This window comes from Polistes dominula, unplaced genomic scaffold (assembly GCF_049000335.1).
Source record: "Polistes dominula isolate Pdom_NZ unplaced genomic scaffold, Pdom_raw_medaka contig_15, whole genome shotgun sequence".
In the NCBI taxonomy this organism is placed as follows: Eukaryota; Metazoa; Arthropoda; class Insecta; order Hymenoptera; family Vespidae; genus Polistes; species Polistes dominula.
This window is the reverse complement of record NW_028300915.1, coordinates 8461081-8473487: the sequence shown is the minus strand read 5'-3', so window position 1 is coordinate 8473487 and position 12407 is coordinate 8461081. Positions and strand designations below refer to the sequence as shown.

The window sequence follows — 12407 nt, the reverse complement described above, 5'->3', positions numbered from 1 at the left end:
TAATTAAGTACACCTTTTGCAAGAGATAAACGTTCATACTTACTTTCACCGTGTACCATTAAGTTAGAAATGGCTATTTGAAGATTTTCAACAGCGAGGATTCGTGATTCCTGAATGGACTGTAATTGTTGGAACGGTATCTCGTGTATGTAATTCATGAAATATGACAAAAATGAAGAGAGACACCTAATGATACATAATAATGGTGTTCTTCCTCATTGAAAAGAGAAATGAGGGATATTAGAAGAAGAAGAAGAAGAAGAAAAAGAAGACGACAAAGAAGAAGAAGAAGAAAAAGAAGAAAAAGAAGAAGAAGAAGAAGAAGAAGAAAAAGAAGAAAAAGAAGAAGTAGAAGCTACTTTACTTCATCACGTCATAACATTTAATAAGATCGTTTCAATTGGAGCTAATCAAGGCGGGTAGTATCTTAAAAGATATATATCGAGTCGAGTGGAGTACGGAACTCGTTACGGGCCGAAAGTCTTCTTCCCTTGAATAAAAAAGAAAAAAAGGAATAATACGAATAAGAAAAAAAAGGAGAAAAAAAGAGAGGGAGAATAAAAGATAATCTTCTCGAACACAGAGAGCTCCCTTGATTTAAACATCCCGACGAATCCTTACAACGCAATACAAAGTAATCTCTTTTTCGTTTAGTATCGAAAGATAATATACATTATCGAAGTCCGACTGAATTGGAGCGTTCCGATTCGTTGAACGATTTCATCTTGGATACCATCTTTCTACTCTATATATACATGTATAACATACATATACACGTAGAACAAATACGTAAAGATTTCAATGTAGATTGGAATGTATCTTCAAAACCACGATAAGAATCGATAAAGAAAGAAATCGTTCGGGGCAAGTCGTTAAACAGAATGACGATACAAGAAAGTCTTCATGAAGGGGGTCGATTTTATCCATACACTACGTATACTAGATTCACATTCTACATTCGCACAAATACCGACTCGCACGTTATTTCAACACGAAGGTCGTGATCTGTGAATGTTGTCACCGAATACAATACCGGACCTGACGAGACAGAGATTGGGAGAGAGTGAGGAGTATCATCGTATTCCTATTGTTGCATGGTACCAGAGAAGCACTGTATCGGACAAATACTCTAGAACCGGAAGTGTAGTCGTCCTAGAGCTAAAGTACTAGGTGTCTAGGGAAAACGGTAATATGACGTATACCGTCCAATTCATGCTCTTGTTAAAGCTACGTTGGTTACCTTCCTTCCTTCCTTCCTTTTCAATGTAACAGAGTGACAAAATATTTTCCACTGCATCTGCTTGAAATTTCTATCTCTCGGGAAAAGAGACGTATATAGATTATACAAAAGGGCAGTCTTTTTTTCTGTATCATCTCAATTTCGAAACTCGAAACGATCATCTCGTTTGCACCTTTTATAGTTTTCCTCGCAAAAAAAAGAAAAAAACAAACAAAAGAAAAATAAATCCTTTAAAACTCTACAACGCAAAAAAAACTTTCCCATTTTAATGCTCGCTTTAGCACACACGTAGAGGTACGAGAAGGTAAACGAATTTAATGCTTGAGAAAGGAAATACTTTTTCCCCCCTGGAATCCTTACTTCAAACTCGGTTGAACAATCTGCTCACGGCTACACGTGTTTCTGTGCGTCTACCAGTGAAAAACTAAAAGAGAAAAACAGAGAAACGAAAGAAGTTTAGTTTGGACACCGACTAAAGTAACAAAGCGAATTACGCAAAAAAACAATGTAATCCATTATCTACCTCCTTTCTCATCTCCTAATTTGTTTCTCTCTTTATTTATTATATCTTCTTTCTTTTTTAATATTTTTGCTTATCTCGACTTATCGTTCCCCTTATTTGAGAAAATAAGATGAAAATGAAGAGGGAGAAGGAGAGATGATTTCACCGATAGTTGGCGTTGCTACTACCTCTGCCGGTTGTGCAAGTAGCTTTGTTAATTAAGAGGCGTCATGTGTGGTCTCTCAGCACTCGTACATGTTGAAACCATACTACGATATGCTCTTGTGTCTCTTCCTTCCTCTCACTCAATCATTCTATCTCTCTCAGTCTCTCTTAGCCTCTTACCCTTCTGGAATACGCGGTCAACCAACATAGGAACCACGTGGGGGTTTGCTCAAACGCATGCACATATCTATCAACATCCTCTATCTACAGACGCACATACACACATCCACAGATATGCATATCAAGGTGTTCTAGTATCAAGTAGTATGCACGACTAACTAGCTAGCCACCGGTAACTAACGAAGCTAGCGATCAACCTGAATGACTCACAGTTGCAATGAGATTGAATGTGAACTAAGTTTATACGTTTAATCCATCTAAGAATTCAACTGTAACGAAATGACCATCCGTTATAGCCTTACTTTATTTTAAACTTTTTCTATGCTCTGTGTATACCTACCCATCCTTTAAAAAAGAAAAAATTCCTATAGAAAGAGAAAACACAAAAATCGAAGCGATACTCTCTTCAGAATTTCGACATTCCACCCCCAAACTACTACCCTTCTCTCTTCCTGTCTCTTTGGACCCCTTTGGAATCAGATCCGCGTTTCAAAGCAATCGAGAACGAAAAAGAAGCATCATCGCTGTCGACGTTTTTATTTCGAAATGCAGGAGGAAAACACACGTCGGTACGATTTATGAAACCCCTGTAGATAGGTATATATATACATAGTATATGTTACGTATATGTATAGATGGGCTGGCCGTTTGCGTCGAAAACGACTAACGAGATCTCGCTCAGACTGATTCACTGTCGAGAGAAGCTGGACAGAGAGCGATTTCACCGTAGCCTATCAGCAAACCGATCGGTTCGAATTATCAGAAATCGATGAAAATCCTCTTTTCCTCTGTACGGGTAAAATACACATACAGGTACGCACATACGCACACAGAAATAGTGAGATTCGGGGTAGGCGGAATGCGTAACGTTTTCGAATTTAGCTGCCTTTTCGTTTTACCCACGCATCCCTCCGGACATCCCTCCGTTCATCTCTCTGTCCGTTTCTCTTTCCGTCTGTCTGTCTATCTTTCTGTCTGTCCGTCCATTCGTTCGTTCATTCATCCAACCGTATACGTCCCTCGACCTGTCTTCCAAACGGTAGCTCTCTACTGCAAATAAATTTCGAACTCCTCTTTTTTTATTTATTTTACTCTTTTCTTTTTTTTTATTCATCTTTTATTTATTTTTTTCCTTCCTCTCTTGATTCTCATTTTTTTTCTTTTTTTTCATTATTTTGTTTTATTATACGTCGAATACGTTCAATCTAGGCAGAATTTCGCAAAAGGCAAAACCGAGGCTATTTTAAATGTTGTACGTTGTTCAGGTTGTCGATTCTAACGAGCTGCTTCGTACATATCGAGTGCATTTACTGCTTACCGCAACAACAATATTCCTATCATTCGAGCTCAGAAACATTGGAGTGAGAGAGAATTGTCGTTATCGATAAGAGAAAAGGGGTGAAGAGGAGAGAAGTGTTTCAGAGGATATCGGTTTGTCCTAGATACCCGGAGAGATCCACGTTCGAATTTACATTGGAGTTATGCGTAACGACATCAAATTGCTAAGATAGGAAGACCATCGAATGACTCCTCGACCCTCGTCACTTTTGTCCAACCGAGTGCTTTTCAAGCAATGGATATATAATGTATCTACATATGTACACCTTCTACTAATATATGTCTATTTACATATATTTATTTACTCTTTGAAACTTTCGAATGAATCCAAATAGATTTACATTATTGACCAAAAGTATAGGTTCACGTATTCGTATATGAAATGTTGTTAAATGATTCAAAACTATCGAAAATATTTTTCCCTAACGTTTTTTTCTTATATATATATATATATACGTGTCACGTTGTTTGTCCGCAATGGGCTCCTAAACTACTAAACCGATTTTAATAAAATTTTACACACTGTATGCAGTTTCATCCAACTTGAAAGATAGGATAGTTTATATCTCAAGTTATAATCGCAATATTATTTTATTGCGCATTATTTGTTTATTAACAAAGAGTCATGATAATCTCGGTTAGTTCAATAAGATTCTAACAGATGGCGGTATAAGGTAATTCGTTGACTTGATTGACTAAGTATCCAATAGATAGCGCCATGTTAAAAGTCCAAACGTTTTATGTAAGGCCACAGCAACGCGTGGCGGGGCACAGCTAGTGTTTAAAAGATATTCAGAGACAGAAATCAGTACATATGAAAGTTTGATGATGAATATCTTTTAAACGCTTAATTTAATCGCCAAAACATAAGACACTATTTTTATAGAGCAGTTAACTTCCTACAAAAATTTCTATTATGCACTTTTTAATAGTCATTTATTGTCGAGTTATAAAATTCATAAACAAAAATGAAATTTGTCTAAAAATCATCAAATTTAAATCTTAAATATCATTCAAATGGTGAGGTTTACGGAAAAAATATAAAATACCTTTTTTGTAGAGCATTAAATTTCCTATAAAATTCGTCTAGAACATTTTTCTGTACAATCAATAAATAATGAGGTATGAATTTTATTCTATTGGACTGAGAAAAAAATAAAAAACTGCGATGCGGACGATCTTCCTACTACAATTAAGAGCTCATATTTGGTGAGAATTGTTTTAAAGTGTCTAGCAATCTATTTTTCGGTGGCACTTGAAAAAAAAAGTCATTTTTTTGACCCACCCTAATATATATAGGTACTGTTAATTATAAGAGTGGACTAACAATAAGTCAGAAAATATAAAAAATTATTTTATGATTTATTTGATAACATAAACAATTTTAATATTAAATTAAATCATTAAATTCATTTTTGGATTTTTAATCTATTTTTATTATTATTTATACATATGTAGAAATGTTTGTTTTGCATATAGATGGAAAATTATTTAGAAAAATTTGATAGAACATTATTAAATGAAGCTAAACGTTTAGTTCATCAAAGTAACCACAAATTTTTCCTTTTACAAATTGTTCTAACAATCTTATAAAAGGTCCAATGAGTATCTTTGATGTACAGGTAGCCCTCCCACAACACGGCATCCTATAACACGGTTTCCTTTCAAAAAACGTTTGTACTTCTACAGCTGCGACGAGACTTGCCGTCTTAACCCTTTAACTGCTAGTTACTCTAAGTCGAAGCGCTTAGCGTGTGCGGCGTGCGGCCAGCAGTAGCGGTCGCTGGGGACTGAATACTTTTTGGGGCAATATGGATCTTATGAGCGGCGTATAATTCATAATCCAATTACTATTACTTTGTCCATTGCAAAACAGATCAAATATTTTATTTTTTATTTTTAACATATATTGCTTATTCATCAATGGTAAAGTTTTAAAACACCATATTTTGATAGTTATAAATTATAACTATACATTTTTTTTTATAACTTATATAATGTATATATTTGAATATTAGAAATTGAAAAATTGAACAAATAACAAGTAAGTAACATAAGTACTGTAAATCTAAACAAAATGAAACGAATTTAAGACAGAGAATGACTGACCAAATAAACGAAATTTCATTTTTTTCGTTGCTAATCATCAAGGTTTAAGATTTCTGCGAGTGTATTGGACATGTAAAAGAGAAACCATTTCCGAGCATACATATATGACAGCAGTAAACAGCCAAAAATTCGACGAGCGCGCATTTGCGTCCATATTCTATATCGATGGCTTGCGTCGGACGCATATTTGAGCCCATAGGCCACACCAATAGTTTCCGCTGGACGCACATTTGCGCCCATAGCAGTCAAAAGGTTAAAGATACAGTGTTGCGGAAAGTATTTCTTTTCATCTCCATGACCTGAAAACAAAAGTTTTTGGCTCATGACTCTGGGTCTCATACAACACGGTTTCACACAACACGGCATTTTCTAGGAACCTATATACCATGTTATAAGAAGGTTCCTTGTATTTTAATGTGATATCATAAACAATACTGGTTGCTGCATAAAATTATTACTTGCAGTTTCAAATCTTTACTAAATATAACCGATAGCTTATACGTAAGTGTATAATACAAATGCAGTCTTTCATAATGCAATGCAAACTTTGAATCAATAGTTTACGTATTCTTGACCGAGTAACGCTCGATGAAAGTATTGTTAATGTACGTATTCTTGTTTGAATAATGCTCGATTATTGATAAAATTTGGAATAATAATGTTTTATGTACACATATCGTACAAGTCAGGAAATATATCTTGTTTATCATCTCGAAGAAGATATTCGGAAGAATAAATATATAATTTGCATATCATTAATTTTAAAAATAACTCTCTCTTTCCCTCTCTCTCTCTCTCTCTCTTTCTCTTTTATCCCAATTTACAAACGTTCGTTTGAAATAATTTTGTGTGATAAATGGGCTAGGAGTTTGAGTTTCGAGGGTGTACCTACTCATCGTTCATAATGAAACAGAGAAAAGGGCGGTTCTTCGGTGAAGGCATTGAGAGGATAGCAAACGCTTATTAAAATCCACCCAAGAAATCTTCTCTTACTTTTTCTTCTTCTTCTTCTTTTTCTTATTCCTTTTCTATTTCTTTTTCTTTTTCTTTTTCTTTTACTTCGTCTACTTTTATCGATCGGAAAGTTTTGTAATATTGAAAGTACGTTAAAAACGTCGCTCGCCGAGATACTTTTATATCAGAGATGGAAGTTTCTACAGAAGAGAGTCAGACATCCAAACCGAGAGATATCGATGTTCACAAATGGAATAGAAAAAAGTCTCTCTCTCTCTCTCTCTCTTTTTTTCTATTTCTCTCTTTCATAGTGAACGATGTTTGGTGGCATCTATATGAGTACATTACAAATACTAAACTTTGTAACCTTTGAAATACACGATTATTTCCATGAAAAATATTTTATCAGAGACAAAACAACGTAGAGATTTTTTAAATAAAAGCATGAATCCTGCGGTCAATCTCTCATTCCTTTTTTCTCTCTCCTTTTTTTTTACCCTAAAAAGAAAACTAGGGAAACAAAAATTCGTTCAACGTCAACTACAGTTTCGATCGTTACATTCTTCCACGTTTTTATGATATCGATCGTATTTCCTAAAACAAAACATCTGACAGGACACGTATTAACAAATCAAAAGGGTTTATGGATGCATGAAAAAAAAGTAAAATAAAGAAAAATGTAGGTAGGAAATAAAGGCAAGAGGGAAAATGGAAAAAGTGAGTTTATCGCGTTGTGTTTTTGTAGAATTTGCGAGTTTAAAGTTGGGGGCGGTAAGGTGAGGTATAGAATGAGGAATAGAAAGAGGTGGAAGGAGGAATAGAAAAAGAATAGAGAGTGGAGGGTTTGAAGGTAGGTGGTACACGGTTATCACGATGGAAAGTGTGGCCCCCGGCCAAATGTCGCACGGGGATAACCACTCGTTGGCGGAAAATACATCGAGAGCTTGGTGCACCGGTGGCGCCGCGTAAATCCGAAAATTCATTACTGCAGTTGCAGTACCGCGATTGTTCGGAGCCAACGTGTTAGCAGAACTACCAGAAAGAGAGAGAGAGAAAGAGAGAGAGAGAAAGAGAGAGAGAGAGAGTGAGAAGGGGGAAAGAGATTTCGAGAGTAAAGTAGAGTAGAGGAGTGCAGAGTGCACGGAATACTGTGAAACTGCGGCATTAATAGCCAACCGTCCCGTCAGGATTTACCAGGAGGCACGGCATTGTTGACAAGCGAATATAGAATTTTCACGATTCCGATAGGTAGGTGTACGCTACGTGAATAACATTCTCGATGAAATTAATGACTCGAGATCGTACGTATTTTACTATCGGCAAGCGCCATTACCGAACCTGTTTAGTATTCAAATGACTGACTGCACTACCATTTTTTCATTAGTCTCTCTGCTCGGCAACTCGGTAATCCGATAATCGGATTGCACGAATTTATTATGTATTGGCCGATATCCCGATTGATTCGAGTCTACCCACGTTTACGATTCAAAGATTTTCATTCGTATTTATTATTTGCCCAGTGAATTAGTATTATCTTTTTTTTTAAATTATTTATAAAATATGTATTCTAACATTTAAATGTATATAATATTCTAAAATGTAAATTCTTTCAGAAGGCGGGGACGCCGCGGAGGACGATGATTCTTATCTACTCGAAGAAGATGACGTGCCTTCAGCTACTATCGCCAGCGATACTGAACTCATATCGGAAGGGGGCGGACACCTTCCGGTATTTCTAACCGAACCGGTCAACTCTTTCGTTGTTAAGAACAAACCTGCCACTCTTCGTTGCAAAGCAGCTCACGCTTTGCAAATTTATTTTCGTTGTAACAACGATAGAGCCGATGACTCGGTCCAACAGGACTTCGTTGATCCTCAAACCGGAACGAGAATCGTCGATTGTGAACTTAACATTACCAGGGACCATATCGAGGAATATTTTGGAAAAGATAAATTCAAATGCGAGTGCGTCGCTTGGTCCGGTTCCGGACAGATCAAGAGTCAACCAGCGGTAATCGATGTTGCTTGTAAGTATCATTGATTATATTTTATAATATTTTTATTTTTCTTTTTTTTTCATTTTTACGTCAAATAATATAATGTGTTATCATTTTGAAGGAAGCACACGATAATAAAAGTTAAAGAAGATGATGCGATCGTTGTGTACTACAAGAAACGCGAGCTTTGACTTTATTCGTCTTATTTCGTCTTCGCCCCACGTAATTATCTTGATTCTCCTGGCAGTGATGTCATTATTTAATTCCGCTCCTTAACAGAAGACAATGCGAGGAGAATCAGTTAACGGAGGAGCTCCTAAGAGAATCAATTTAAGGAAGAACCACTTGTTCAATTTTAGAGTTACGCAACTAACGAAGCGGACAAAGTTTCATTTAACAGAATCACCGAAACGCATACATTTTCGAATTGAATTTAAAGCAGCTTTCGCACTCAATTCATTTCTCTTACCCTCTGATGTGAACTTTGAACCACATTTGCATTTTCATGATACTGTTTCCTTTAGTTTTATCGACACCAAGCACTATTTTATTTGATTCCAGACCTGAAAAAACAATTCGAGTCACCACCGTACTCGGTTTCGGTCGAAGCCGGTCACAGTACTGAACTTCGATGTTTAGCACCTTTGGGTGTACCACCGCCACGAGTTTATTGGTTACGAAACAACGTTCCAGTTGATGCAGACTCGGACACACTTCTAGTATCTAGCGAAGGACATCTTCTTGTTGGTCAAGCAAAACTCAGCCATCAAGCTAATTACACCTGCGTCGCTGAGAACATAGCAGCCAAACGGTTAAGCGATCCAGTTAGCCTAACAGTATACCGTAAGATTGTATATTCTGCAATTAATATTTCACTCTACTCTTTTAACGTCGGCTTTCCTAATTATCACCAATCGACGAGTTGTTAATTATTATGTTACCAGTGAACGGTGGTTGGTCTTCCTGGTCTGCTTGGTCGGAATGTCATTCGAGATGTGCGAAAGGTGGCCAGAAAAGAACAAGAACGTGCACGAATCCGGCACCCATGAACGGTGGTCAACCATGTCTTGGACCGGGTCAACAGAAAATGGACTGCAACGCGGCTTGTCCTGGTAAGTTGTATGATCATCAAATGACTATAATATGCACTTATTTTAATTGCTTTATAGGCTTCTGATGACAATTGCATATACCGTGATTGTGTGCAAAAGCAAAGAATAATAATAATAATAATAATAATAATAATAATAATAATAATAATAATAATAATAATAATAATAATAATAATAATAATAATAATAATAATATATAATGATAATAATAATAACTATTCATGCGTGGGGTCGGTTGTAAGAGAAAAAAATTGTAGGATGTAATACCTAACATCACGTGTGCATCGTAAAAAGCTTTCACAATTCGCTTACTAACGTTGACGTGCTTTCAGCTTCGTGGGGGGTTTCTTCTCTCCTCTTTTCCTCTTTCTCTGCTCTTTCTTGTCCATCCTTTTGCAGTTTCACTACATTCTATACCTACCTTAGGCGACGTCTTTGAAGATAGTTAATGTGTAAGCAAGCGTTGGCGGAGGTCGTCTTCCTTTTCTTATCCTAGTCTGTGTCGCAGCGTAGACGTCAGACCCAAGCAAGTTTTACCTTGCCAAGCCGATATTATTAATGCTGAGAAGAGAGAAAACTCTCTCTCTCTCCTTCTCTCATCTTGATTTACGATCTTTTTCTCTCATGAATACATCTCTTACGTGTTCGCGGTCATCTTATAATAACGGGTCTCTTTACCACCATTCACTTTTCAAAAATGTTGCGACATTTCAAAAACAGTAGTACAAACTCGTATTAACTTTAAAATACTAATATTCGTGTTACATGTAACTACGTGTTTTTATTTTTCCGCTAAAATTAAGTTCTCGTTTGTTACGAGAGCGTAACGCTTTTTTTCTTCTTTCTTCTTTTCTGCTGCTTTTGTTGGAACAGCGGGTACATTAGAGGAATTTACCAATACTATGGGTAAGTTTTTATTATTAGGTTTTAAATGCTTTAACATTAAAAAAGTACCACTGAATTCTGCATTCGATGTTATTGCTTTTCTTCATTTTACTTTACAATTATAATTATATTATTTAAGTCAGTATTTAATCGTACGAAGAAATACATTTTATTGAAGACCGGTTATGATAAAAATCGGTGTATATAAACTGTCAGTAGGTTTAGTGTTAAACATGTCTAACGTTTTTAAAGACGAAAGATACGCGCTATAAATCAATTACTGAAGGTATAATACAAGTAAATGTTCCTTCTATAAAACAAAAAAAGCAAAAAAATTTAAAAAAAAGAGAAACGTTTAACGAGCAGATTAAACGGCAATAAAACCACGAACGAATATCGATATCGAACGTGAATGATACTTTTACAAGAACCTCGTGGAAGTTTTTATCGACGTTTCGTATCGATCGAATGCATTGCCGTTTTAACGACTCTACGGGACACACTTTTCCATTTTTTTTTATTTGTTTGTACCAGTCGTCGATGGTGGATGGTCCAGATGGTCGGCGTGGTCCATATGCGGGACCGACTGCACGCACACGAGAAGAAGATCCTGCGATGAACCACCTCCGAGTTATGGAGGCCGTTCATGTCAAGGAAAAGACATCAGCGTGGCCAATTGCACTGGCGGCATATGCAACGGTAAGTATAATAAATATCACATTTTTTTCATATTCCAGTAATCTTATCTAAGAAATTACATTAAAATGATGTACCGAAAATTATCACATTTTTAAGGTTAATAACTGTAAGTAATTTTTATTTTAAAACATTATATAAAATATTTATAGAGTTTGCTATTTGTTTGAATCAGTAATTTAAATATTTTTTGTTAATATTTTCAATAAATAATATTACAAATAATATATCAGTAATCGTCCTATATATTAATAAGTAGCCCTATAATTATATTTAAAATTCCTAATTTTTTAATAATGATATGAATAATGAATAAACCATAAAAAAGAAAAAAGCAATGTTTAAAATCATAGAATAAATTTAAATACAGTTGTGACTATTTTCTATTTCAGTTGGTAACGCGAAGATGGGTGGCGCGCACTTGACGGAAGAAGGTGAGTTAACAAAAAAAATTAAAAATCTATTTCCTTTCTTTCTAATATCTATAAATATGCATATGACAATGCCACTCCTAGAGCTCTCTCGGACCCGTTAATTCTCTTTCGTCGCGTATTTCATTCGCACGCGCGTTCCTCGTCACGGTGCATTTACGAGAGTCCAGGAGGGAAGTCTCTCTCGATTAGATAAGCCGTGATTCGCGCAATGTACCGACCCTCCTCCGATTCGTTCCGGATTTGTATATAGCTATGTAAAAATATATATAGTACCTATATGCTTTGCAAAGAATCAAGACGACACGCTATTACCAGTTCCAAGAAAAAAGGAAAACAACAAATTCAACAAAACAAAAAAAATAAAGTAAAATGAACGTAGGATAAAAAAAAAACATTGAATACAAATAATAACCAAAATAAAAATAAAAATAGAATACAAGTAGAAAGAAAGAGAGAAAGATAGATAGTTGGAGGAGTTAAGGTAGAAGTTCCAAGTGCTATGAAAATCGGGGTGCGACCGTTGGACCGCAAAGAAAATGTTCTTAACCCGTCGTACGACATTCTTGGATGAATTCTTCACGCCCGGTGAACGCCATTTATATTCTCTAAAAGTTCCTATCCTATCTCTTTCTGATCTGATACCATTTGAATCTTACCTATACTTTATATTCATTCTGAAAAGCTTTCGACGAATTTAAATAAAATAATGAGAAGAAAAGAGAGAAAAAGAGAGAGAAAGAGAGAAACTACTGGTAAGAGGTCTTGATCAACATCGACTTAGATACTACGTAGGTA

The 12407-nt window shown here is 35.7% G+C and overlaps 1 protein-coding gene and 1 long non-coding RNA gene across 4 annotated transcripts in view; both read left to right on the top strand.

Annotated features, from left to right (window-relative positions):
- LOC149033233 (uncharacterized) overlaps positions 1-12407 on the top strand; it is a 281299-nt gene that overhangs the window by 72355 nt on the left and 196537 nt on the right. The gene's annotated exons all lie outside the window — the stretch shown is intronic.
- LOC107071950 (netrin receptor UNC5C) overlaps positions 1-12407 on the top strand; it is a 49865-nt gene that overhangs the window by 28089 nt on the left and 9369 nt on the right. Inside the window, exons 3-8 of one of the 3 annotated variants that reach the window (XM_015331457.2) lie at positions 8105-8515; positions 9047-9328; positions 9430-9597; positions 10471-10503; positions 11017-11181; positions 11571-11612. In XM_015331457.2, the coding sequence (XP_015186943.1) occupies positions 8105-8515; positions 9047-9328; positions 9430-9597; positions 10471-10503; positions 11017-11181; positions 11571-11612 (1101 nt within the window). Of the gene's footprint in view, positions 1-8101; positions 8516-9046; positions 9329-9429; positions 9598-10470; positions 10504-11016; positions 11182-11570; positions 11613-12407 lie in introns of all 3 variants that reach the window. The other 2 variants (XM_015331441.2, XM_015331466.2) reach the window with 2 other exon arrangements.